This window comes from Leuciscus leuciscus, assembly GCF_965113295.1.
Source record: "Leuciscus leuciscus genome assembly, chromosome: 18".
NCBI lineage: Eukaryota > Metazoa > Chordata > Actinopteri > Cypriniformes > Leuciscidae > Leuciscus > Leuciscus leuciscus.
The window spans coordinates 23823529-23848707 of NC_138742.1; the positions used below are offsets into that span (position 1 = coordinate 23823529).

Sequence of the window (25179 nt, forward strand, 5' to 3'; positions counted from 1 at the left end):
TGTTGAACTGTCTTTCAATCTTGTCCCTGAAATGGCGTTTTGCTACTCTGATGGCATAACTAGCTTGTTTATGCTCCTCCACAGTCCCGGAATTAAAAGCGAAGGTCCGCGCATTGAGTGCCGCACAAACTTCACTATTTATCCATGGTTTCTGGTTAGGGTAAATACGTTGTGACTAGCGTCCGCGGAGGAATCAGTGTCGCCCTGGCAACCAACACAAAACACCTGCACGTCTTCACTGCCGGCTGATCGGTCACAGCTGCTATCAATCAGCCCACAGCCACATAAGCAGCACATGCTGAGCAAACAGACAGACGCTTGTCTCGAGCCGAATGAAACGCTGGTCTAACCTTTCTCTCGGTTCTCCCCAGAAAGCAGCGAGTGACCGACAGCCCACCACTTTGGAGCACGTTTTGGACACCCACTTTCGATTGGACTGAGCACTGCAGAGCACTGAGAGCACCAGCCACCACGCACCGGCTTACCTACTTTCACCAGTCTTATTTTTTTTATTGTAAATAAATCCACCCTCCGGGGCCTTTTCACGCAGCCTGCCTTGTCGAGTGATTCTTCACCCCGTGACAACATATTATTTTGGTCGGAACAACGTCCTCTACGCACTTCCTGATGAAACACGTTACGCTATCAGCGTAGACCTCGATGTTGTTATTAGAGGCCGACCGGAACATCTCCCAGTCCGCGTGATTAAAACAATCCTGTAGCATAGAGTCTGATTGGTCCGACCAGCACTGGATCGTTCTGAGGGTAGGTGTTTCCTGTTTTAGTTTCTGCCTGTAAACGGGCAGAAGGAGAACGGAAGAATGGTCTGATTTGCCAAGTGGTGGGCGGGGGAGGGATTTGTAGCCATCCTGGAAAGGAGAGTAGCAATGATCCAAAATCCGGTCCCCTCGTGTGTTGAATTTTACGTGTTGGTGCTATTTTGGTGCTATTTTTTTTAAGTTGACTTTGTTAAAGTCCCCAGACACAATGAACGCGGCCTCAGGGTGCGAGATTTCCTGCTCACTTATTCTCCCATACAGTTCCTTTAGTGCCCGGTCTGTGTCGGCTTGTGGGGGAATGTACACAGCTGTGATAATGACCGCTGTGAATTCCCTCGGTAGCCAGAATGGTCGACACAGAAGCATGAGAAATTCTAGGTCAGGAGAGCAGAAAGACTTGATAGAATGTACGTTCCTCTGATCACACCAAGATTTGTTGATCATAAAACATACACCACCACCTCTACTTTTACCTGAGAGGTCTTTTGCTCTGTCCGCTCTGTCAGCCGAATCTGGAATCTCAGCAGACATCCAAGTTTCTGTAAGACAGATAATGCAGCAGTCCCTCGTCTCATGTTGGAAAGAGATCCGCGCTCTCAGCTCGCAGAGCTTGTTGTCCAAAGACTGAACATTTGCCAGTAGAATACTGGGAAGCGGGGGTCGATTTGCGCGCCGTCTTACTCTGATGAGAACGCCGGCTCTTCTTCCCCTTCTCCGGCTGCGTTTCCGCGGCCGAGCTGCCCAGACAAAGGGCTCCGCTGCCGTGTTTGTAAACAGCGGGTCGTCTTTGAAGAATATAAAGTCCGGTTTTCGGTGTGCGATTGCCGAACCAATGTCCAAAAGTGTTTGTCTGTCGTACACAATAAGGCAGACAAAATCCAAAACGAAAAACATAAGAACTGTAAACAAAACAACCAAAAGACTACTATGTTGTGGCGGAGCTCGCAACGCAGCAGCCATGCTCGGCACCATCTTGAACCATAATATTGAGTCATATATTGATGCTAAGTTTATTTATTATTTGCTGGTTTTCGACATACGACTTGGTGAATTGATTTTATTGTGTAGTATTAGTACTTTTAAAACAGGATGAGATAACCGTGATCATTTTGGTCACTATAATCATGAAATGAAATTTTCATGCCATTTCATCTCTAGTTATGATGCACAATAAAATCAACAATAGTTAGGTGTTTTTATAATATAATATGCAAAGTACAATTTTCTATATATATTTTTTTTATCTCTGACATTTAAGGGTGACATATAGGCATACAAAAACTCTTTTAGGTCTAAAACAGTTTGGATAGTTGCTAAGAGACATTATTTAAGAGATTTAAGTATTGCATTACATGAGTAGCTCTCGGCCACTTTCATTTTTAAAAAGTAGCTCTCAAATGAAAAAAGGTTGGAGACCCCTGGTCTAGATGAATTAAAGGAAAGGTAGCAAATTAACAATAAAAATGTCAATAACTAGTATATTTTCCAGCAGTATGCATAATTAAAATATAAAACATAATTAAACATAGAAATAAACAATTTCATAATTACAATTATAAAATTGTCTATATTAGTTGTTTTAATTGCAAATCATTAATGCAAACCTAAAGTTTCAATCAGGTCAATAAGAGAATAAGATTTACAGAAAAAGAGATTTAAAATCCCTAGTTTAGCTTTTGCAATCATCCTCTGTGCATTTGATGTACAGGCTATGTCCCACTCGATAATGCAGGTCTGACTGAGAATTGTGGTGTTGATTGATAGAAATGCCTGCATTCCAGATCCAACTCTAAATTTGTATTGTCATTAGTCATATTTTGTGGGTCCTACTAGTTTACAACAATGCGAATGACTGGACATAATAAACATTTTATAAAAAGAGACCAGTTGCTTTGCATTTGAATGTGGAATTTTAATGATTAGAAATTAAATCAACTGATGTGTGACTATAGCCATGCACACGTCCAATGCACATTACAGTGTTTACATACAGGAAGTTGACAAGACCGTAACGCTGTAAAATTGTTTGACACAATTGAAAAGAAATGATGAATGCTTTTGGCCTGGATAGTCCTATGATCTATGCCAGGTAGAGATGTTGTGAGTTTGTATTAGTGAGGGTGTGTTCTGTATCTTTGTGTATAGGAGATGGGTGGTGTCTATCCTACCATAATCTGTGGTGTATAATTTAGTTCCGAGGCTACACTGGGAGGCCATGGAGCTGCAGTATGAGTGCTATGAGATGTGAATTGCCCCTTGAATTATCTCCACACCCATCTCCTACATTTCAAGATGTGTGTGTCCTGGCTGATGCAGACAGGCCCAGACCCTTGTGGACCCTGATTCTGAAAAATGGCAGCCATCAGCCTGAAAGGGAAATGGACAGGGAGAAAAACTGTTTAATCTTAAACCTTTACACAAATTGCAAGAAAAGTTATCTTTAAGATGTGTGTGACCATCATGTGACAGTAAAAGAGCATACACAAACCTTATTCTAATATGGAATTGTATTGGAATGGTAAAGAGTGTTGGTATGTGACAGGAGGGCCTTCACTAAAGGATAAGATTTGATGAACAAGTCTAAGAATGTTCCACATATGGTTGAAATACCATAATTGGCCAAGAAAAATAACATTCTGGGAGTCAAGACTATAAAGGAGAAAGGATGCCCTCCCCTCACGGTCACACTCTGCAGCCACTCTGTGTGACTGTATGACTGCTGGCCTTTCCTTGCAAGAAAATAAACCTCATCAAAGACAATTGGAAATGTTTGTCTTTTATTCAGTGATATACTTTTGTTTGCCACCACACCAGATAGTTGTTGCAGATGGCTTTCACCTGCGGTTTTGTGCCATCACGGAAAAATAGTTTTAGTTTACAAAGACATGGACCTTTATCATGATCATGTTTCTGCAAAGAAAAAGGCCAGATAAACTGAGTGATAATGGTCAGATCTGACTGCTGGTAATAAATAAAGTTCTTCTGAAGTGAAGCGATGCGTTCGTGTAAGAAAAATATTCATATTTAAAACTTTATCGACTAAGATAACTAGCTACCGGCAGACGGCCATTCACAAGTCATCTTATGCCAAGTCTTATGCTAATTCAGACAACTCACGTTCAATTACTATCACCAGTCCTATTAAAATCCATTTTTTGTTGTTTATCATCCCCCAGGTCAGCTTGGCAGTTTCTTGGAGGAGTTTGATGTGCTACTTTCCAAGAACAAATTATGTGCCCTATGCACATAAACTGTACAGCTCTATTCTCTTATTGTGTGTCAAAAACAGAGTAACATTAACCTTATTTCTGCATAACTTCATTCTTAATATAGGCTTAAACTCTGAATTTATGGATTGTTTTTTACTTTAGTGCCTTTCAAGTACTTGACTTGGTGCACAATATGTAAAGTTGTTGATGTCACTTCTAAACTTTTAAAAAGACAAATGTATCTAAGGAGAAAATCTGAGCCTAGTGTGTGATCTTGTCTGAAACTTTGGAGGAGACGAATATAAGACCACCGGGGTCTTTAGTTTAGGAGGAAAATATGAGCACATTGTGTTTTTTAGATGTATAGTAGCACAGTGCTCATTCAGCAAATGCACAGCTAAACAGATGTGTTTTGAGTCTGGATCTGAATGTGACTTCTGTTGGAGCCCATATATCTCGTCTGTCTCTGCCTATCTCGCCTATTTTAACGATCTAAGCGCATGGTCTAAAGCAGAGGGCGCAAGTGCACTTAGAGTGTGTCCGAATCCACTTTTGCTATTTTAACAACGGGAAAAATGGTCGGTGCGTGCAGCGCATGGTCTATAAGGGTTGAATAATGGGTGTGTTTTAGGCGTAACGTGAAGTCTCATCTCCCATTCCCTTTAAAAGCAAGTAAGCGCTTGCGCCATGGCGGATTAGTTATTTACATGATGGAATTTGCAAACGGAAAGACTGAATGCGTCTCCAGAGCGCAAATGGATCTGCTCGTGCATGAGGTTAAAGCCTGCGAACAGACCATCTCGTTTATAAACGCCATCTAGTATACCAGCTAGTTAAATCCGACCTCTAGTTTATAAACGCCAGAGGAGAACTGGCCCCCGACTGAGCCTGGGTTCTCCCAAGGTTTTTTTTTTTTTCTCCATTAGGTCACCTGATGGAGTTTTTCGGTTCCTTGCCACTGTTGCCTTTGGCTTGCTCAGTTGGGGATATTTGGGGTTATTTGGGGATATTTAATTTATTGAATCAATCAACAATACTATTGATCAGCATTACCAAACGTGGACGTTTTCCACTAGAAACAAACATTGATGTATTATTTTAATTTAATACTGTGAAGCTGCTTTGATACAATCTGTATTGTGAAAAGCGCTATATAAATAAACTTGACTTGACTTGACTTGACCATATACTGGACAAGCCGAATACCACCATATCTTTATGTACAAAATATAAATCTTTTACATTGTAATCCTTTTATTTTTAATATTTGGTTAGTTTGTGTGCTGCTGCGCGTCCCTGTGTGTGTAATAAACTCAAAAGTTAAAAGTGTAGTTGATAATATTGCTCCTGTGAAAGTCAGGAAGAAGAGTGGCAGACAAAAAGCACCTTGGAGAAACTCAACAGCAGTGCAAAATATGAGAAGACAATGCAGAAAAGCATGTGGCGGAAGACAAAACTTGTAGTCCATTATAACATCTACAAAGACAGCATCCATGCTTTCAATATGATACTAGGCAAAGCTAGACAGACTTTCTTCTCAAATATTATAAACAGCAATTTAAACAACACACGCACTCTTTTTGCTGCTGTAGAGAGACTGACAACCCCCCCAAGCCAGATTCCCAGTGAAATGCTCTCAGACAGCAAGTGCAGTGAGTTTGCTTCTTTCTTCTCTGAGAAAATCAGTAATATCAGAAAGGTGATCAGCACATCCTGGAGTTGCGCTGGGGTCAGACAGATCAGACCACATCCGCAGAAAGTTACTATGTCTGATTTCAAAGAAATTGATGGTAACATTTTGGAAGAAACCGCACAGCACCTTAAAACATCAACCTGTGCTCTTGACACACTTCCCACATCTTTTTTTTCAAAAGTGTGTTAAACAGTTTAGAAGAAGATCTTCTAGAAGTGGTAAATTCCTCACTTCTCTCTGGGAGTTTTCCAAACTCCCTTAAAACTGCAGTTGTCAAGCCCCTCCTGAAAAAGAGCAATCTGGATAAGACCATATTAAGCAACTATAGACCGATCTCAAATCTTCCTTTCATAGGCAAGATCATTGAAAAAGTTGTCTTCAATCAGCTGAACAAATTCTTAAGCTCGAATGGATACTTTGACAATTTTCAATCTGGTTTCCGACCACACCACAGCACAGAGACAGCACTCATAAAGATAATAAACGATATTTGCTTAAATACTGATACAGGCAAATTATCAGTGCTGGTCCTACTCGACCTCAGTGCTGCATTTGACACTGTCGATCACAACATACTTCTTGACAAGCTGGAAAACTTGGTGGGGCTTTCAGGGATAGTCCTAAAATGGTTCAGGTCATACTTAGGAGGGAGAGGTTATTATGTGAGTATAGGAGACCATAAGTCTGAGTGGACATCCATGACATGCGGAGTCCCTCAAGGCTAAATTCTTGCGCCACTCCTGTTCAACCTGTATATGCTCCCAATGAGCCAAATAATGAAAAAGAACCAAATTGCTTACCACAGCTATGCAGACGACACACAGATCTACTTAGCCCTATCGCCTAATGATTACAGCCCCATTGACTCCCTGTGCCAATGCATTGATGAAGTCAACAGTTGGATGTGCCAAAACTTTCTTCAGTTAAACAAAGACAAAACTGAAGTCATTGCGTTTGGAAACAAAGATGAAGTTCTCAAAGTGAACGCATACCTTCACTCTATGGGTCAAACAACTAAAACTCAAGTCAGGAATCTTGGTGTTTCTCTAGAGTCAGACCTTAGTTTCAGTAGTCATGTCAAAGCAATAACTAAATCAGCATACTATCATCTGAAAAATATTGCAAGAATTAGATGCTTTGTTTCCAGACAAGACTTAGAGAAACTTGTGCATGCTTTCATCACCAGTAGGGTGGATTATTGTAATGGACTCCTCACTGGCCTTCCCAAAAAGACCATAAGACAGTTGCAGCTCATACCGAACGCTGCTGCCAGGATTCTGTGCAGAACCAGAAAATATGAACATATCACACCAGTCCTCAGGTCTTTACACTGGCTCCCAGTTACATTTAGGATTGATTTTAAAGTATTATTACTGGTATATAAATCACTCAATGGCCTAGGACCTCAATACATTGCAGATATGCTCACTGAATATAAACCCAACAGATCACTCAGATCATTAGGATCACATCAGCTAGAAATATCAAGGGTTCACTCTAAGCATGGTAAGTCCGCTTTTAGCTATTATGCCAGCTGCAGCTGGAACCAGCTTCCAGAAGAGATCAGATGTGCTCCTACAGTAGTTACATTTAAATCCAGACTCAAAACACATCTGTTTAGCTGTGCATTTAATGAATGAGCACTGTGGAACTGTTCGTCCGACTGTTTGTACTGTACTGTACTGTATTTTATTTTATTTTTATAAACTGTATTCTTATTTCTTTTTATTATTTTAATTTCTTCTATGTAAAGCACTTTGAATTGCCATTGTGTATAAAATGTGCTATATAAATAAACTTGCCTTGCCTTGCCTTGCCTAATAAGCTGAGTGTACATGCGCTGTGGACCCGCCTATAGGCACACATTACTAACACACTCTTTAAATAACAAAATAAATACTGCGCCATTGACTTTAGACCAGGTTTCAGTTGGTCAATGGTGTAGTCTATTTCTGTTGCCTCAAAATAGCAATGCGCCAAAAATGCACCTGAACATACCTCGTTTTCCGACCAGCACGCCCATGGGCGCACAGATGGGGCGCAAATGCATTTGCTATTTAAACAACGTGGCACACAACGTGGAAATGATAACTGCGTCGGACTGAAACTAGTAAAACACACTTGCGTCGCATTGCGCCGGGTGTGTGATAGGGCCCTTAGTTGTTTGACCTATAGAGTGAAGGTATCTGTTAACTTTGACAACTTCATCTTTTAATTCCAAACACAATGACTTCAGTTTTGTCTTTGTTTAACTGAAGAAAGTTTTGGCACATCCAACTGTTAATTTCATCAATGCATTTGCACAGGGAGTCAATGGGGCTGCAGTCTTTAGGCGATAGGGCTAAGTAAATCTCGATGTCGTCTGCATAGCTGTGGTAAGCAATTTGGTTCTTTCTCATTATTTGGCTCATGCAACAGGAGCGGTACAAGAATTGAGCCTTGAGGGACTCCACATGTCATGGTTGTCCACTCAGACTTATAGTCACCTATATTCACATAATAACCTCTCCCTTCTAAGTATGACCTGAACCATTTTAGGACTATCCCAGAAAGTCTGACACAGTTTTCCAGCCTGCCAAGAAGTACGTTGTAATCGACAGTATCAAATGCTGCACTGAGGTCGAGTAGTACCAGCACTGATATTTTGCTTGTATTTGTACTGAAGGCAAATATAATTTATTATCTTTATGAGCGCTGTCTCTGTGCTGTTATGTGGTCGGAACCAAATTGAAAATTGTCAAAGTATCCATTCGAGCTTAAGAATTTGTTCAGCTGATTGAAAACAACTTTTTCAATGATCTTGCCTAAAGGAAGAGTTGTGATTGGTCTGTAGTTGCTCAATATGGTGTAACAATAACGACTCGGGGTAAATGTGAATTAGCTCAAGAATATAGGGAATTTTGGAAATATTAATAAATATGACTCATGGTCATAATTCATAAGTCGCATGTACATTTATTTTATCAATTATCGAGATTACCCTGTTCTGTACTGTCTGATCATTACAGTTAAGAAGGGGGTATCCCTTTTCAAACTCAAAGAAAGTTTTATCTTCTGGCCACGAATATCAAACTTACTGAGTTTCTGAATTAAGACCTACTAAATGTAGTTTATATCGAGCTTGTAGCTTAGATCTTTAAAATTTCATTGACTTTATAAGGTGGGTTTTCAAACACAGAGACAATTAAAAGTATAAATGGATTTATTAATAAAATGGCACACACTAGAGATTATATAAACTACAAACATAAACGTACGTAAAAATGCAAACAAACAAGCAAACATTTAACCAAACAAAACATAAAACATAGCGTGATCAGAATGAAATGAAATGAAAGGAAGAAAGATATAGAGGGAAGATAGAGGGTAACTTGGTTCACAGACCTAAGACCTAGACACCTGGAACAGCTTTTATAGGAATCAATATACTTGCGAGTGCTCTTTCTGGTCAGGCTGAAGCTGATGCAAGAAGCGAGGATGGTGTCCTGTTTCTGCTGCGTCTTCCGGTGTCGCGGGAAGCTTGAAAGGCTCACTGAATGTAATGTTACCGAGAAAGTTCAGATTCGTCTCCCGGGATGGGAGAGGCTGGAAATCTTAGTTGCAAAGACCGGCAGCTACGACTCGAACATGGGTTCGTTCGATGGAGAAGGCCAGGGCCTCCTTCAGATGTTCCTTGGAGAAGCGCTGCGCCGGGGAGAAGAAGGTCCGAAGAGAGGATGAGTTGGAAGAGAGAGAAGAGAAGGTTTTGGACTTTTATCAGTGTCCCATGTGCCGTCCCCTCCTTCGTGTAGGACGAATCAGCTGTCGAGATTTTTCGAGCGGGAAGATTCCTTTGTCCGGTTAGACACGCCCACTCGAATGAGTCATGATTGACTTTAACTGGAGAGGATTTTCTCCAGACATATGAACTTATAAAACAATGCGCATCACTGAATTCTGCTATCGGAATTCAACTCCGTTAGCTGGAGAGGATTACAGAGATATCAAACGCGTCACATGAAGGTTGTAGCAATGCGAAGTTACAGGAGATATGCAGAATTACACACATTTAAAGTCTTGATTACCACATGACAAAATCGTAGACACCCCAATATGATATGGTCATAACAAAAGGCACCTCAGAAATATATCAACATTTTGGTAATGTCCTATGGTAAGTCAAGAGAAAATCTGTGTGGTGTGTTTGGGACGTGACTGCTGGGAATGTCTGCTTTCCTGGGTCGTAAAGTTTTATGGTCTGAGGTAGGGTTACAAAACCACTATTGAGGAACCTTCTTTAAAAATACCTTTCAGAGCCAAACACTCGAAGATCATAACTATATGATCAAAACAACATTAATCACACATACATACAGGAAGTTCAGATACACGTCTGAGTTACACACATTAAAAGAATGTTGTGTTAAACACAACGGATGTTTGTGTGTGTGTGTGTGTGTGTGTGTGTGTGTGTGTGTGTGTGTGTGTATGTGTGTGTGGAATGTCACGAGTCTATAAAAGTCACAGGGAGTCCGCGCTGAACTGGGGGGGCGACAGACACCCCGGCGCTGGTAAATTGCCCCGTGGGGAATTATTAACCAGTGCTGTTTGGACAAAGACGATGTGTTCGACATCACATGATTCACTTAATGTGAAAAGCAGATGTCATTGTTGCTACATGGTGTTACCCAGATTGTTCTTTTTCAGGAGGGGCTTAACAACTGCAGTTTTCAGGGAGTTTGGAAAAGTCCAAGAAAGAATTGAGTTCTCTTACGAGAGTACTCTCGTGTTGCGTAAGTTTAGCTTACGCTACGGGAAAACTCATTTTCTCGAGAATACTGAAGCCAGAAAATTATCCTTAATTTTCCAAAATGTAAAACGCATTTGCTGCAGCAAGCAGACATAGGCGAGACAGCTCGCGCGCCTATTGGCTGCTCTGCAGCAACTGCTGCAACCTATCAGTGCATCTTGGCATGACTCCAGCGCCAATGGGAAGCCTTCCCGTGGTACATCATGAACCGCCAAAATGGGTGTGGCCTCAAGCCTATATACCCATCGCCCAGGTTGTAATATGATTTCGTCTCCTTCAGCGAGTGACTTCACTTCGCTGGATCTCCGAGAGGAAGCCGCGCCGTCGAACAGCACTTCAGCGGGACGAGCTTGAGTTCGAGGACGCCGGCCGGATTCGCTGCCTTCGCTCGCCGTACCTGCTGCGCTATCCAGCGCCCATATCCTTTTCTCTGCTCCGTGTGTGTTTGCCGCCGCGACACACACGTTTCCTCTAAAAGAGCAAAGGCATTTTTAAATGCCAACCATGTCCTGCGGCTTGGCAGAGCCGTTCTCAGCGACGGGGACCACCACGTGCTGTGCGCTTCCTGCCTGGGAAAGGACCACGCGGACCACGCGCTCGCTGATGGCGGCTGCCAGGAATGCGAGTCATTGCCTCTTTCGACTCTGCGGGCTCGACAGGCTTTGTTCATCGTCAAGTCCACTTCTCCCATGCCTTCTGTTGGGCCGCGCTGTAAGAAGCGCTGCTCTCAAAGGCCACCAGAACCTTCGGTGAAGGAGAACTCGCTGGCGGTGTCCCCATGAGCCTCCTTCTTGGAGTCCCCCATCTCTTTCCTCGACGGCCAGCCCCCCGCGACGGTCGAGACGATGGAGCGGGATGTCATGGAGGATGACAGCTGCTCTCTCCTGGCGTCCGGGAGTGAGGAATGGTCGGGCTCTATCCCTGACCCCGCCCCGTCGACACAGGAGTCCAGCGTGAGGGCCTCGGTCGACGCTGAGCTTCTCCGCCTTCTCACGAAGGCCGTCGAGGACCTCGGCCTTGAGTGGACCACGCCCCAGGAGCCTGCGCCCAACCGGTTGGACGGCTGCTTCCTGACAGGACGCCGCTCTGCACCTGTTTCTAGGCCCGCTCCCTTCCTCCCCGAGTTGCACGATGAGCTCTCCAGGTCATGGGGAGCCCCGTACTCGGCCAGGTTGAGTCTCAGGTCTGTCTCTTCGCCGCTCTCTATGGTCGACGGCGCGAAAGACAGAGGATAACTCTCTGTTCCTCCGGTAGAGGAAGCAGTAGCTACGCACTTGTGTCCGCCCTCTGCTGGATGGCGGGCCAAGTCAACTCTACACATAAAGCCTGCCGGACCACTTCAGCCCTGATCGGCTGCGCCTACGCTGCCGCCGGTCAGGCCGCATCTGCATTGCATTCCATGGCTGTTCTGCAGATTCACCAGGCCAACCTCCTCCGTTCTCTGGACGAGGCTGGACCAACGAAGGAGTGTGTGACGGACTTGAGGAGTGTGACGGACTTGGTGCTCAGAGCTACTAAAGCCGCCGCCCAGGCCATCGGCCGCAACATGGCTTCCCTCACCGTCACAGAGCGTCACTTGTGGCTGACGCTGTCCGACATGTCAGAGTCTGACCGTGCCACCTTTCTGGACGCTCCTGTTTCTCCGGCTGATCTCTTCGGACCCTCGGTTAAAGGCTTCGCGGAGCGATTCTTGGAGGTGCAGAAAACGTCTCAGGCTATCAGACACTTTTTGCCGCGGCCATCCAGTTCTGCAGCAGGCCGTGCTAAGAAGCAGCTGCCCGCTCGAAGAACAGCGCCCCCACCGCCACCCGCCCCGCAACAGCGCCAAGCCTGAGATACACGCCAGCGCTCGCGCTCTTCTAGCCGTCGCAGACCGCCGCCTGCCCAAGGACCCAGACCCAGGCTCGCGCCCAGTTTCGAGCCTCCTAAATCTTCCTAGCCCTCCTAGGAAAGCGCCGATGGTCAAGTCCCGCTGCAACCGGAACACCATCAAAATCAGCGCGAACCGCTCTCTTAGTTCCCTCAACAGAGGCGATTCAAAGAGTGTACTTAGCAGCCAACGAGCCACTTCTTCAACTCGCTCGCCTGCAGACAAACGCCGTTTTTACGGCGACCCACATAAATCTCAAAAAGAGCATTATGTCTGGCCATATACCGGCTCAGGCCGAAGGTGTTTTGAATGTAGGAAAGGTGCCCACTGCCTAGTGCCAACCCCCGTACATAAACACTACCCTCTCTGTGTGTCACACTCATCCAGGGTCGAATACAATAAAGCCGGCTAAGGCCGCTCGACCAGGGTCGAATGCAATAAAGCTGGCTCAGGCTGCTCGACCACTAAGTGTAGGGAAAGTGCCCACTGCCCAGTGTTCGCCCCTACACACAAGCACTACCCCTGCAGTGTCTCACACCACCACAGGGCCATTTCAGTCAAATCAAATTGGGTGTCAAAGACAGTGAAACAGGGCTACTCACTACAGTTCGCTCGCAGACCGCCGCGCTTCACAGCCCGGGTCGAAACTTCTGTGAATCAGGAAGTAGCACACCTACTTCGTACCAAGATAGCGAATTTGCTAAGAAAAGGGGCGGTGGAACACGTTCCCTTGGCCGAGAGCGAGTCGGGGTTTTACAGCCGTTACTTCTTAGTTCAAAAGAAGAACGGCGGGCTCCGCCCTATATTAGATCTCAGACATTTGAACAAAGCGCTGATGATACGCTCGTTCAAAATGATCACAACCAGACAAATCCTCGCTCGAATTCGACCGGGGGACTGGTTTATATCAGTGGATTTGAAAGACGCCTATTTTCAGATCCAAATAGCAGCCCGTCACAGGCCATTCTTGATATTCGCCTTCGAGGGCCGGTCTTATCAGTACACCGTCCTTCCCTTCGGCCTGTCTTTAGCACCTCATACATTTACGAAGTGTATGGACGCGGCGCTCGCGCCTCTCAGACGACTGGGCTTGAGAGTCCTGAACTATCTGGACGACTGGCTAATTTTAGCCCAGTCAAAGGAAGAACTTGTGTCACACAAGGCATTACTGCTGGCCCATCTGGAATAGATGGGTCTCAGAGTCAACTGGGCAAAGAGCATTCTATCCCCCAGCCAGTATCCTTTCTGGGGATAGAGTTGGACTCCAGGTCTATGGTGGCGCGCCTGAAGCGAGAACGCGCGGCGGCAATCCAGCGCTTTGCAGCAAAATTCACTGTAGGGAAGAATCTTCCCCTCAGAATGTTTCAGAGGAGGATGGGTCTCATGGCCTCAGCCTCGACGGTGCTGCAACTGGATATGCTACGCATGTGCCCCTTTCAGCTGTGGCTGAAACGGCGCGTACCAGCGAGGGCGTGGAAGACAGATTTGCTTCGTCTCACGGCGAATCAGACATGCGTTACAGCTCTGAAACCGTGGATAGTACCAGACCTGTGTGAACTTGGGCGCTGCCTCACAAATCAAAGTAGTCTCGACAGACGCTTCCAACATGGGTTGGGGTGCCCTTTACGAAGGGACACCTTCCATGGGCCTGTGGTCAGATGCAGAAAAGCGTCTACACATAAACTGTCTAGAGATGAAAGCGGTCGAAAACGCCCTTCAGTTCTTTCTCCCCGTGTTAAAGAACCACCACGTTCTGGTCAGAACAGACAACACGTCAGTGGTGTCCTATATAAATCGCCTGGGCGGCCTCAAATCCCGGAACCTTCTTGCAATAGCAAGACGCCTCCTCATATGGGGCCAGAACAACTTGCACTCGCTGAGAGCGGCTCATGTGCCGGGTGTCCTGAACGTGGGCCCAGATATGCTATCCAGGGCCAAGCTCTCCCCAGGAGAGTGGTCTCTGCATCCCATGATATCTGGGACATTTTCGGCAGAGCAGAGGTAGACCTGTCCAGGTGGATAGTGGACGCTATCGCGTCAGCTTTTGCTTCCAAGGGCCTGGATTGCTCCTTGGGGGTTAGGGCCCACTCGACTAGAGGCATGGCCTCGTCGTGGGCATGGACAAGTGGGGTTTCACTTTATGATATTTGTATGGCAGTAGGCTGGGCCTCGCTGTCTACATTTATAAGGTTTTATAACCTAGAAGTGCCCGCCTTACAGGCCAGGCTGTTCTCAGTCTGATTATACCATATTAACATCATCTACCCAACTCAGTTTGAGTAGACTGTTGATGTGATGCAACGTCCTCTGGGCTTATGCAGTTTCAAGGTTGACGTACTGCCTTAACTGTATATATGTGCGCGCACCTATCTCATATTACCGAGTCGTTCCTCCCTGTTCTACCACTCCGTGTTTATTCCACTTACATGAGCCCCAGGCATACTGCCCTTGGGACATTAGTGTGTTGGAATTCCGCACGCACTGCGTTTTACATGGGGTTCCCGTAGCGTAAGCTAAACTTACGCAACACAAGAGTACTCTCGTAAGAGAACGACACTCGGTTACTAACGTAACCTCGGTTCTCTCTAGAGAGGGAACGAGTGTTGCGTACGCTGCCGTGCTTGTGCTGCATTATGGTTTCGCTTCTAGTCGACTGAAATCATATTGCAACCTGGGTGATGTGTATATATAGGCTTGAGGCCACACCCATTTTGCCGGTTCATGACGTAGTGCGGGAAGGCTTCCCATTGGCGCTGGAGTCATGCCAAGACGCACTGATATAGAGCAGCCAATAGGCGCGCGAGCTGTCTCGCCTATGTCTGCCTGCTGCAGCAAATGCGTTTTACATTTTGGAAAATTAAGGATAATTTTATGGCTTCAGTATTCTCGAGAAAAGGAGTTTTCCCGTAGCGTAAGCTAAACTTACGCAACACTCGTTCCCTCTCTAGAGAGAACCGAGGTTACATTAGTAACCAAGTGTCGGCATCCCTTACGGAACAAAAATATATTTCCATATATTTATGATCAATATATTATATGGTGTAAATATACTGAAATATTTTGCTTTATTTCCAGAATCAATCATAGGCTTATTCTTACTAGAGCACATACCTGTACGCACATGCGCACCCTTCAAAACCGGCAATTTAAATCTCTTGACAAACTAAAAGACATGATTGAAATTTGTCTATATTCAAAATGAAAGTATAGATTGTATTGAGTGTCAGCCTGCTTATTTTGCTCAAGATAAGGATTTATTAAGTCAACATGTCATACAAAAAGAAACTATGCTTCTAACCACAGGAGGAGAGATGTAATTCCAACCACGCAACTTTGCGATGCTGTTGCGAATGTTCGTTTGAGCTATGGTCTGGCAAACACAGACTTGTTGAAAGATGCTGATAACGAGAACTTGTGACCATAGTTGGCCAACAATGCTTTTGGAAGACGCATTGAAGGATTTGTGCAATCTGAATGCTGCACCCAAACTGACAATTCTAGTTTCAAAATGATAAACCTGCCAGACAACTTGTTCAGAAGTCCTTGGGTCCATTCCAGTGAGTGAAATTCAAGAGCCAGATCCAGTGAAAGAAATTTCAGAGCCTGCTCTTCCTGTCTGTTCTTCCCGAATTAGCTGACTAAGGACACCCGTATGTTCCAAACACCCGATTTCCGTCTGAATTGAGGTATCAACATACTTGTTCTTCACCATGTAAGTAGCCATCCGTCTGGCCAAGACAGAGAAAAAAAATCTTCCCTTCAACGCCCAAGAGAGAAATAGATCGAAACCCTCCATTATTGTCCAGGACAACAGGATGATGCCTTTTGCCCATATCCTATGCAATAGTTTCCATAACCTATGGAGCAACATCTGACATTTCTCGTATACTTTATAAGGTTTATAAGGTCCTGGAGCAGATGCTAATCGTGCTTTCTGTACAATTTCCAAGAGTTCTCTCCATTTTGGTTCACAGGTGTCAAACTCAGGTATTTCAGTTCGACTTTTGGGTGTGCACATAACGCTTGGCCCCTGAGAGCGTCACTGTGAGTCTCTTTAAGTAACCCTTCCACAATTTACTTAGGTCTGGTCAGTCTCCCAGATCTTCCTTCTACCAACAAAGTTCTGGTGAACTTATATGGGTCCTTCAAATAGTGAGCTCGCTCAATCTCCGAGACCTTTCGACCCATCTCAGGTTCCACAGTCACCTCCGCAGACTGCTTCTTGCAGAGCTTGCATCTGCTTCTTTCCACCTTCACATTTGGTCCTGTATCTTAAGGCCCTTTGTGTTCTTGCAAACCTTCCCGCAGTGGCACATAACTTCTCCTCAACTGTAAGTGTAGTTTGGGTAAACTTTTCTCATTATCTAGGTACATTCTGTGGCTGCTACCAGGGACATTGTTTTAAAAACATCAGGGGGTGAGCCCGAAACATAAGGGGCTGGGGGTGGTTGATAAGATAACATAATTTGATACAGAGTATAATGTATTTTTAGGCCTATATGCAGGGGCGGACTGGGCCAAAAATTCAGCCCTGGCACTGTAGCCACACCAGCCCACATTACCTCACAGACACGCACATTCAAATGTGAGGTAGTTAGTGGGGTTCGGGGGCATGCTCCCCCGAGAAAATGTGGATTTCTCGGACCTACACATGTGCATTTTAAGGTGTTTGAAGGCCAAAAAAAGGGGATAACAATAGCTTTAAAAGCATGTCAGTGGGCAGTAGCATAAATTATTTGTCAAGCAGATAACAGATTCTTAAATATGAGAATGAGGATAAATGCAATGGTCCACACTACAAAATGGAAATGCAGAATGTTTCTGCTCATTGTTGACAATACACAATCACATATTCCAAACAGAAATGGCCTTAAATGAGAAATATTTCAAGGATTATTTTGCATATATGTTACATTTCAATCAAACGCCAGTGGGCCAACCCACACACTGTCATAAAAGACTGTCTGGTGGGATTGTATTGGATATAATCTAAATCAAACTATTGTGTATAGGAAAAGGCCATTGAAAACTAGTTTGTGTATTCTGGAAGAAAAAAAAAACCTGTTTGGCATCATATTCATATAGCCTAGAGCTCTCCCGTTTGGCATCATAGCCTGGAGCTTGTCTTGCATCAGAACTCTCTGACCTCATTGGAACTTTTTAAAACATGCGGACGTGTTCTATTGTTCTCCAAAACAGATCATCCCGCCCCTAACTCACGCCATTGGTTGAGCGCTAGCTTAAATACTCTCTCGTCCTGAGACAAGTATGATTTTCCAGCAGTTCATTGTATGATCGTAAGTGGAGAGGATGACAGCTCGAGTGTACTGCGCTGTGTTATTGTGTCTGTCTGGATGCTTGAGCACAACAGAAGCTGCTCCAGGAACCACAGGTGAGATCCATGTTCTTTAACTCCATTACGCAGCCTGAAGAAATGCATAAACAATAGTTCAGGTGACCAGTGAAAAATGAACTTTGTAAATATATAAATTGTAATATTATCTGAGTCAGTCAATAGAGAAGACTTTTATATTGAAAGGGTTGACGCCTGTTTCACACTGTGCGGTGCCTATTTTTCCCGTACCCATGTTAACAGCTTTCACACTGCATGCGGATGTGGTCCGGTGTTGTGCCCAATTTCAACTCCCTGAAAATTATTACCGGGGGTCAGAATTCGGCACAACACCTGTTGCGTTTACAGCAGTGCAGCGATCGTTTCTGCACCGAGTCTATTTTTGCTGTGCTGCACGCGCTGAATTAAAGTAAGCTAATGCTCGTGGTCAAAATGAACTCGAATTGACATGAAAATGTAGTATCTCACCAACTGTACTATACTCACCAATTAATACTGCTATTTTCACAGTCATCTTTTTACTTTAAGCCTGGGGTAAAGCAAATAAAAGCAAAATTCTTACCATGAGTAGCACCGTCGGTTGAAGCGGTCAGCCGTAGAATCAAGGACTCGAACTAACCGTTTCATAAAATTGGTTACAACTCGTTACGCACTTTTTTTTTTTTTATGACACTTTTATTATAACCTTTATTTTACCAGGAAAGAAACACATTGAGATTAAGAATCTCTTTTACAAGAGCGTCCTGGCCAAGACTGACAGACACAGCACGTTTGAGTTTAACAAATAACATCCAACAATACATACACATATACACACACAAGTAAATCCAATTAAATTTCAATATCAATACATAACTAGCTAAAACATTTACAGCCCGATGTTTCATTCTCCAAATCATTTAAAACTACTTTAAAATTGTCCAACGGAACCAGTTTCCTCAGTTTCAATGTACTTTGCAAACAATTCCAGGCAGAGGGAGCAGCAAATTTAAATGCCTTTTTCCCAAATTCAGTATGTACCACTGGAACAGACAGTAAAAATAATTCCTGTGACCGGAGGCTATAGCTACAAGCATACTTTTTACAGATGTATGTACAAAGATATGAAGGAAGTAAGCCCAGGATAGATTTATAAATAAAAACATGCCAGTGTTTTTGTCTTCGGATGGACAACGCAGACCAGCCAACCCGAGCATACAACACACAATGATGAGTGAGGGTTTTAAGATTAGTTTTAAGATTAGTTTTAACACTAAGATCAGTTTAGGGATAAAGTAGATTTCTAAACTACTTTGATGTGAAGCAGATACATATGTGAAAAAACTTTACACATATTGCAAAACCACTGACTTACAAATGCTGAAACAATATTAAAGGTGCTCTAAGCCAGTGGTTCTCAACTCCAGTCCTCGGGACCCACTGCTCTGCATATTGTGTATGTCTCCCTTATTTAACACACCTGATTCAGATCATCAGCTCGTTAGGATAGACTCCATGAACTGAACTGAGTGTGTCAGATAAGAGAGACATCCAAAATGTGCAGAGCAGTGGGTCCCGAGGACTGGAGTTGAGAACCACTGCTCTAAGCGATGTCACACGTTTTTTAGGCCGACATTTTTTTTTCACATCCAGCAAACATCTCCTCACTATCCACTAGCTGCCTGTCCCCTGAACACACTGTAAAAAACGCGGTCTCTGTAGACAGGCCAGGCTCCACAAATGGCAATAAAAACAAACTGGCCCAGCCTTGGCCAGGAAACATAACAAACAGTGTTCCAGCCAATCACAGACAAGAAGGCGTGCACATTAAGGGGGGTGTGGGGAGTGGAGGAGAGAGAAGCATGAAGAGGGAAGTTAGCTAGAGGAGAGATGTCCTAACAACGACTAACGTTAAAATTGTATATTCTTGAGAATTTTGATATGGCCGACACACGATCAAAGAGACGACGTTCCGATGAACAGATAACAAAGAATAGGGAAAAGGAGAAGGACCTTACATCGTCCCGAATTTACATCGGAAAAAGCGTTCAAAAGGTGGCGAGAACTCCGCCAGCAGAAGAGCTTCCAATCCGACATTCAGGTGGCTCTGTTTTTGCTGGACAGGTGGGTAAATCCAGTTAGTTTTTTCTAAATGGTTCATGACTGTTTTAGGAAGCATGGAAGGGAGGGGACGGGATGTGGAGGAGGGAGGGTCGAGCTAGCCTCCGTTTTGTTTGACAATACTTCGAACGTCAACAAGAAGTGACGTCACCCAACATCGCTTAGAGCACCTTTAACCATGGCCAGACTTCAGTTAGGCCTATATGCCAGTCAGCAATTATTAGCCACATTTCCACTCTCTGCGAGCGAGTGCTATTTTTTTTAAACAGGCCAGCCTTGGCTAATAGCCTCTGACTGCGAGCTTCGATGCCATAATCAAATGGCGTAAACTTATATTTATCATTATTTTACATAGAAATACACACAGTTGAATCGCATCTGCACCATTGTAATCACAAGGCTATGGCTACATGTTTTTGTTTTTACCGATAAAAGATTTACATTTAGAAAGATCTTGATAAATTCTCACATGTTCATGTGTAATTTCTTTACAGAGAATGATGATTTCTGTTAATTTTCAACTAAATATGCAATCTGAAGAGTTTTAAGCGCTCTGTTCCGTCTCACTGCCATCACACTATAGTGGGGCAGAAATGTCATCAAGATGATAAAAATACCCATTTAGTCCCTGTTTTTATATTCACAACATAAGCAAATGAGTTATCATCACACAAGCAAGAGTGACAGATATGACAATAAAGTAAAAAAAAATACTGTTCATCTCTGCCTTAATTGCTCAGTGTTATTTCATGGTTTTGATCTTCTCTCAACTCAGAGCACATCCAGTACTTTATTGTATTAATTATATATCACTGATAACCTTGCACTAGGCTAGGCATGGCATGTTAATGCATTAATTGTTCTAGGAAATTCAAAGCATATTTACATTTTTGTGTATTTTGTGATCCATAATGTTGAGATCATTTGTAGCGTAGCTAGGGTCCAAACATATACTCAAGCTCTTGAGCTCTTCTGTAGTGGCCGATCATTCTCCGGGAAGCTGGCGGTCGTACCGTTCAGTCGTTCGAGACTTCTCTGGAAGATACAGATGCTGTGTGTGTGTGTGTGCGCGCCGCCTTCTCTCAGTGAGTTTCAATTAGTAATGGACAATAATACTAGAGGTCTTTCAAAAGAAACACACACACACACACAAAAAAATTGGTGCAGAAACCGTTTTAGATCAGAAATTGCCGCATTAACCAGGCCAGAACTCTTGTATAACCAGGCCAGAAACAGACTGACAAAGGAGATCAGAGTTGCTAAAAGAAGCTACTCTGAAAAGCTGAAAAACCAGTTTTCAGCCAACGACCCGGCATCAGTCTGGAGAGGCCTGAGGAACATCACCAACTACAAATCACCATCCCCCCGATCTGTGGAGAATCAACAACTGGCTGACACTCTCAATGCATTCTATTGCAGGTTTGAGAAGCCCAGACTCACACCTCACACCCGCTCTGATGTGCACTTCACACATCCACCATCACCTCCTGCAACCCCTCTCCTCCCCCCTTCTGCCATCCAACCTGAGCTTAAGGTCTGTGTGGAGGACGTGAGCCGAGTCTTCAAAAAACAGAAGACTAGGAAAGCTTCAGGCCCAGACGGCATCTCATCTGCTTGTCTAAAAGCCTGCGCTGACCAACTGGCCCCAGTCTTCACGCAGATCTTCAACAGATCATTGGAGCAGTGTGAAGTTCCCTGCTGCTTCAAACGCTCCACTATCATTCCGGTTCCCAAAAAACCTAAAATCACTGGACTTAATGACTACAGACCTGTCGCTCTCACGTCTGTGGTCATGAAGTCGTTTGAAAGACTGGTGTTGGCCTATCTGAAGGACATCACTGGACCCCTTCTGGATCCCTCAGTTTGCTTACAGAGCAAACAGGTCTGTGGATGATGCAGTCAACATGGGACTGCACTATATCCTGCAACATCTTGACAGACCTGGGACTTATGCACGGATCTTATTTGTGGACTTCAGTTCGGCCTTCAATACCATCATCCCTGATCTTCTCACAGCCAAACTGACTCAGCTCTCCATGCCATCCTCAATCTGTCAGTGGATCTCCAGCTTCCTGACAGACCGGCAGCAGCGAGTGAGACTGGGGAAGCTCACATCCAGGACCCTCACCATCAGCACTGGCGCCCCCCAAGGGTGCGTTCTCTCCCCACTGCTCTTCTCCCTGTACACTAATGACTGCACTTCTAAAGACCCCTCTGTCAAGCTCCTGAAATTTGCAGACGACACCACCGTCATCGGTCTCATCCAAAATGGTGACGAGTCTGCTTACAGACTGGGGGTTGAACAGCTGGCTGTCTGGTGCAGCTATAACAACCTTGAGCTGAACACGCTCAAAACAGTGGAGATGATTGTGGATTTCAGGAGAAAATCCCCAGCACTCCCCCTCTCACCATCATGAACAGCACTGTGGAAGCAGTGGAGTCATTCAGGTTCCTGGGCTCTACCATCTCTCAGGACCTGAAGTGGGCAAATCACATTGACTCCATTGTGAAAAAGGCCCAGCAGAGACTGTACTTCCTTCGCCAGCTGAAGAAGTTCAATCTGCCACAGGAGCTGCTGATCCAGTTCTACTCAGCCGTCATTGAGTCTGTTTTAAGCACTTCCATCACTGTCTGGTTTGGTTCAGCTACCAAATCGGACATCAGGAGACTACAACGGACAGTCCGGACAGCAGAGAGGATTATTGGTGCCCCCCTGCCAACCCTCCAGGACCTGTACTCTTCCAGAGTGAGGAAGAGAGCAGGTAAAATCATCACAGACTCCACTCACCCTGGACACCCCCTGTTTGAACTGTTACCGTCAGGACGGCGACACAGATCACTGGCCACAAGAACATCCAGGCACAGGAACAGTTTCTTTCCACAGGCCATTTCCCTTCTGAACACTTAACATGCCCCCCAAGGCATATGCCTGCAAGTGCAATACTCCCACTGTCTAGTGCAATATTCTCTAACTCAGGTGATATTTATATTTATATTATTCATACTACTCAAAATACTGTAAATATGTTCATAATCTGTAACATGCACTAGACTCCCACTGTCTAGTGTAATATTCTCTAACTCAGGTGATATTTATATTTATATTATTCATACTTCTCAAAATACTGTAAATATGTTCATAATCTGTAAATGTTTATTCAGACTAAACCCAACTGTGACCCCTTTTTTTAACTTTTTATACTATTTTATTTTATTTTATTTTTTTATATATTTTATTCTTAGAATTTGTATTACTATGTTTCTTGTTGTATTTGTATTTGTATATGTGCACTGGAAGCTTCAGTACCAAGAAAAATTCCTTGTGGGTGCAAGCACACTTGGCAATAAAGCTCTTTCTGATTCTGATTCTGATTCTGATTCTGATTACATGTCCATATCACTTTGCCAAATGATTTCAGTTATTTCAAAGGTCCTTACAGCCTAGAACAGCAAAATAACCAAAAACCCCAGTGAAAAAGACATTCAGCATTCAGTGATTTGGCTTCTCTGTCATGTGTCTGTATAACAGTAAAGCCAGGAGTGTGTCCAAGCACAAAATATGAAGCAGCTATGTGTGCCCTGATAAGTTTCGTGTCGTGTGCCGATGACAGTGACTGTGCCAAGAATGAGAAATGCTGCAGCAATGGATGTGGACTTCAGTGTACGGCTCCAGTTACAGGTATTACATTACATTGTTACATTATATTACATCATATTATGTGCGGTCAATTGATACAATTTAACTAATTAATCGCATATTTTCTGTAATAAAGCGCAATTGAACCCCCTTCTTCCAGTTGAATGCATTTCCCTGAAAACGCATTCAACTGGAAGAAGGGGGTTCAATTGCGCTATATATTATATAACATAACTACTTTAGCTATTATATTTATAATTGCTCTACTTTATTATATATAATATAATATAATATAATATAATATAATATAATATAATATAATATAATATAATATAACTACTATAATGGCATCTTTTTATGAAAGAAGGCATCACTGATACCAATACTGCTCCTGATGTCTGTAAAATTGATTTTTCTTCTTCTTAATTTTAGTCAAGCATTACAGTGTAATTGAAAGCTATCAATTTTAACATTTATTGGGCTTTAAAAAATATAACAACTAAAATAATTTAAGTTAACTTAAAACAATCTTCACAAAAACTCATATTAACATCATTTACCTGTGCTCTTCAATAAATCAGGGCTATTTTTTTCACTGTCTTGTGTCTGTATAACAGCAAAGCCAGGAGTGTGTCCAATCACAAACGATGGAACAATAATGTGTAAGAGGAAGGGTGAAGAGTTGTGTGCCAGTGACAGTGAGTGTCCCGACAATCAGAAATGCTGCAGCACTATGTGTAATGGACTTGACTGTATGGCTCCAGTTACAGGTATGATATTTAATTTAATTATAGGCTTTCAGCATTACAGTAATTGAAAGCTATCAATTTTAAAATTGTATTAGGCTTTAAAAAAATATATAACTTATAATTTAAGTGAACTTAAAACAATCTTCATAAAAACTCGCAATAAATGTCACTTCACCTGTGCTCTTCAATATATCAGGGCTATTTTTTATTTTTTTATTTTTTCCTCTGTCATGTGTCTGTATAACAGTAAAGCCAGGAGTGTGTCCAAGAACAAACAATGAAGTAGTAAGCTGTAAGTGGAAGGGTGAAGAGTTGTGTGCCGATGACAGTGAGTGTCCCAACAAGGAGAAATGCTGCAGCACTGCATGCGGTGGACGTCAGTGTACGGCTCCAGTTACAGGTATTATATTACATTACATTACATTATATTATGTGCGGTCAATCGATACAATTTAACGAATTAATCGCATATTTTCTATAATTAAGCACAATTGAACCCCCTTCTTCCGGTTGAATGCGTTTTCAGGGAAACGCACGGCTAAAGTAGTTCAAGGCAGGTCTTGACCGTATTACATGTCTATAACACTTTGCCAAATGATTTCAGTTATTTCAAAGGTCCTTACAACCTACAACAGCAAAAGAACCAAAAACCCCTGTAAAAAAGACAGTGACAGTGGATTTTTTTACCGTGAAAAATTAATTCAGCATTCAGTGATATGGCTTCTCTGTCATGTGTCTGTATAACAGTAAAGCCAGGAGTGTGTCCAAGCACAAAATATGAAGCAGAAGTGTGTGCCTGGATACGTTTCATGTCGTGTGCCGATGACAGTGACTGTGCCAAGAATGAGAAATGCTGCAACAATGGATGTGGACTTCAGTGTATGGCTCCAGATACAGGTATTATATTATATTATATTATATTATATTATATTATATTATATTATATTATATTATATTATATTATATTATATTATATTATATTATATTATGTGCGGTCAAT

At 43.3% G+C, this 25179-nt stretch overlaps 3 protein-coding genes across 15 annotated transcripts in view; 1 reads left to right on the forward strand and 2 right to left on the reverse strand.

Moving 5' to 3' along the window:
- The window catches only part of LOC309480489 (uncharacterized protein), a 516287-nt gene that overhangs the window by 79728 nt on the left and 411380 nt on the right, over positions 1-25179 (reverse strand). The window lies entirely within an intron of this gene.
- LOC309481453 (uncharacterized protein) lies at positions 10723-12610 on the reverse strand. The gene is made up of 2 exons (XM_082146365.1): positions 12450-12610; positions 10723-12414 (listed from the first exon to the last, which is right to left on the reverse strand). The coding sequence occupies exon 2, from the start codon at positions 11789-11791 to the stop codon at positions 11198-11200; it is 594 nt and encodes a 197-aa protein (XP_082002491.1). The 5' UTR covers positions 11792-12414; positions 12450-12610; the 3' UTR covers positions 10723-11197.
- The window catches only part of LOC309480535 (uncharacterized protein), a 318834-nt gene continuing 311254 nt past the window's right edge, over positions 17600-25179 (forward strand). For 9 of the 13 annotated variants that reach the window (XM_082145088.1, XM_082145100.1, XM_082145093.1 and 6 more), the window contains exons 1-5: positions 17600-17732; positions 23323-23472; positions 24048-24200; positions 24427-24579; positions 24927-25076. In XM_082145088.1, coding sequence (XP_082001214.1) covers positions 17651-17732; positions 23323-23472; positions 24048-24200; positions 24427-24579; positions 24927-25076 — 688 coding nt within the window. In that variant the 5' untranslated portion in view covers positions 17600-17650. The remainder of the gene's footprint in view (positions 17733-23322; positions 23473-24047; positions 24201-24426; positions 24580-24926; positions 25077-25179) is intronic. The other 4 variants (XM_082145097.1, XM_082145090.1, XM_082145091.1 and 1 more) reach the window with 3 other exon arrangements.

Coding starts and splice junctions, on each gene's coding strand:
- LOC309481453 (XM_082146365.1), bottom strand. CDS start 11,791: ATGTGTAGAGTTGACTTGGCCCGCCATCCAGCAGAGGGCGGACACAAG.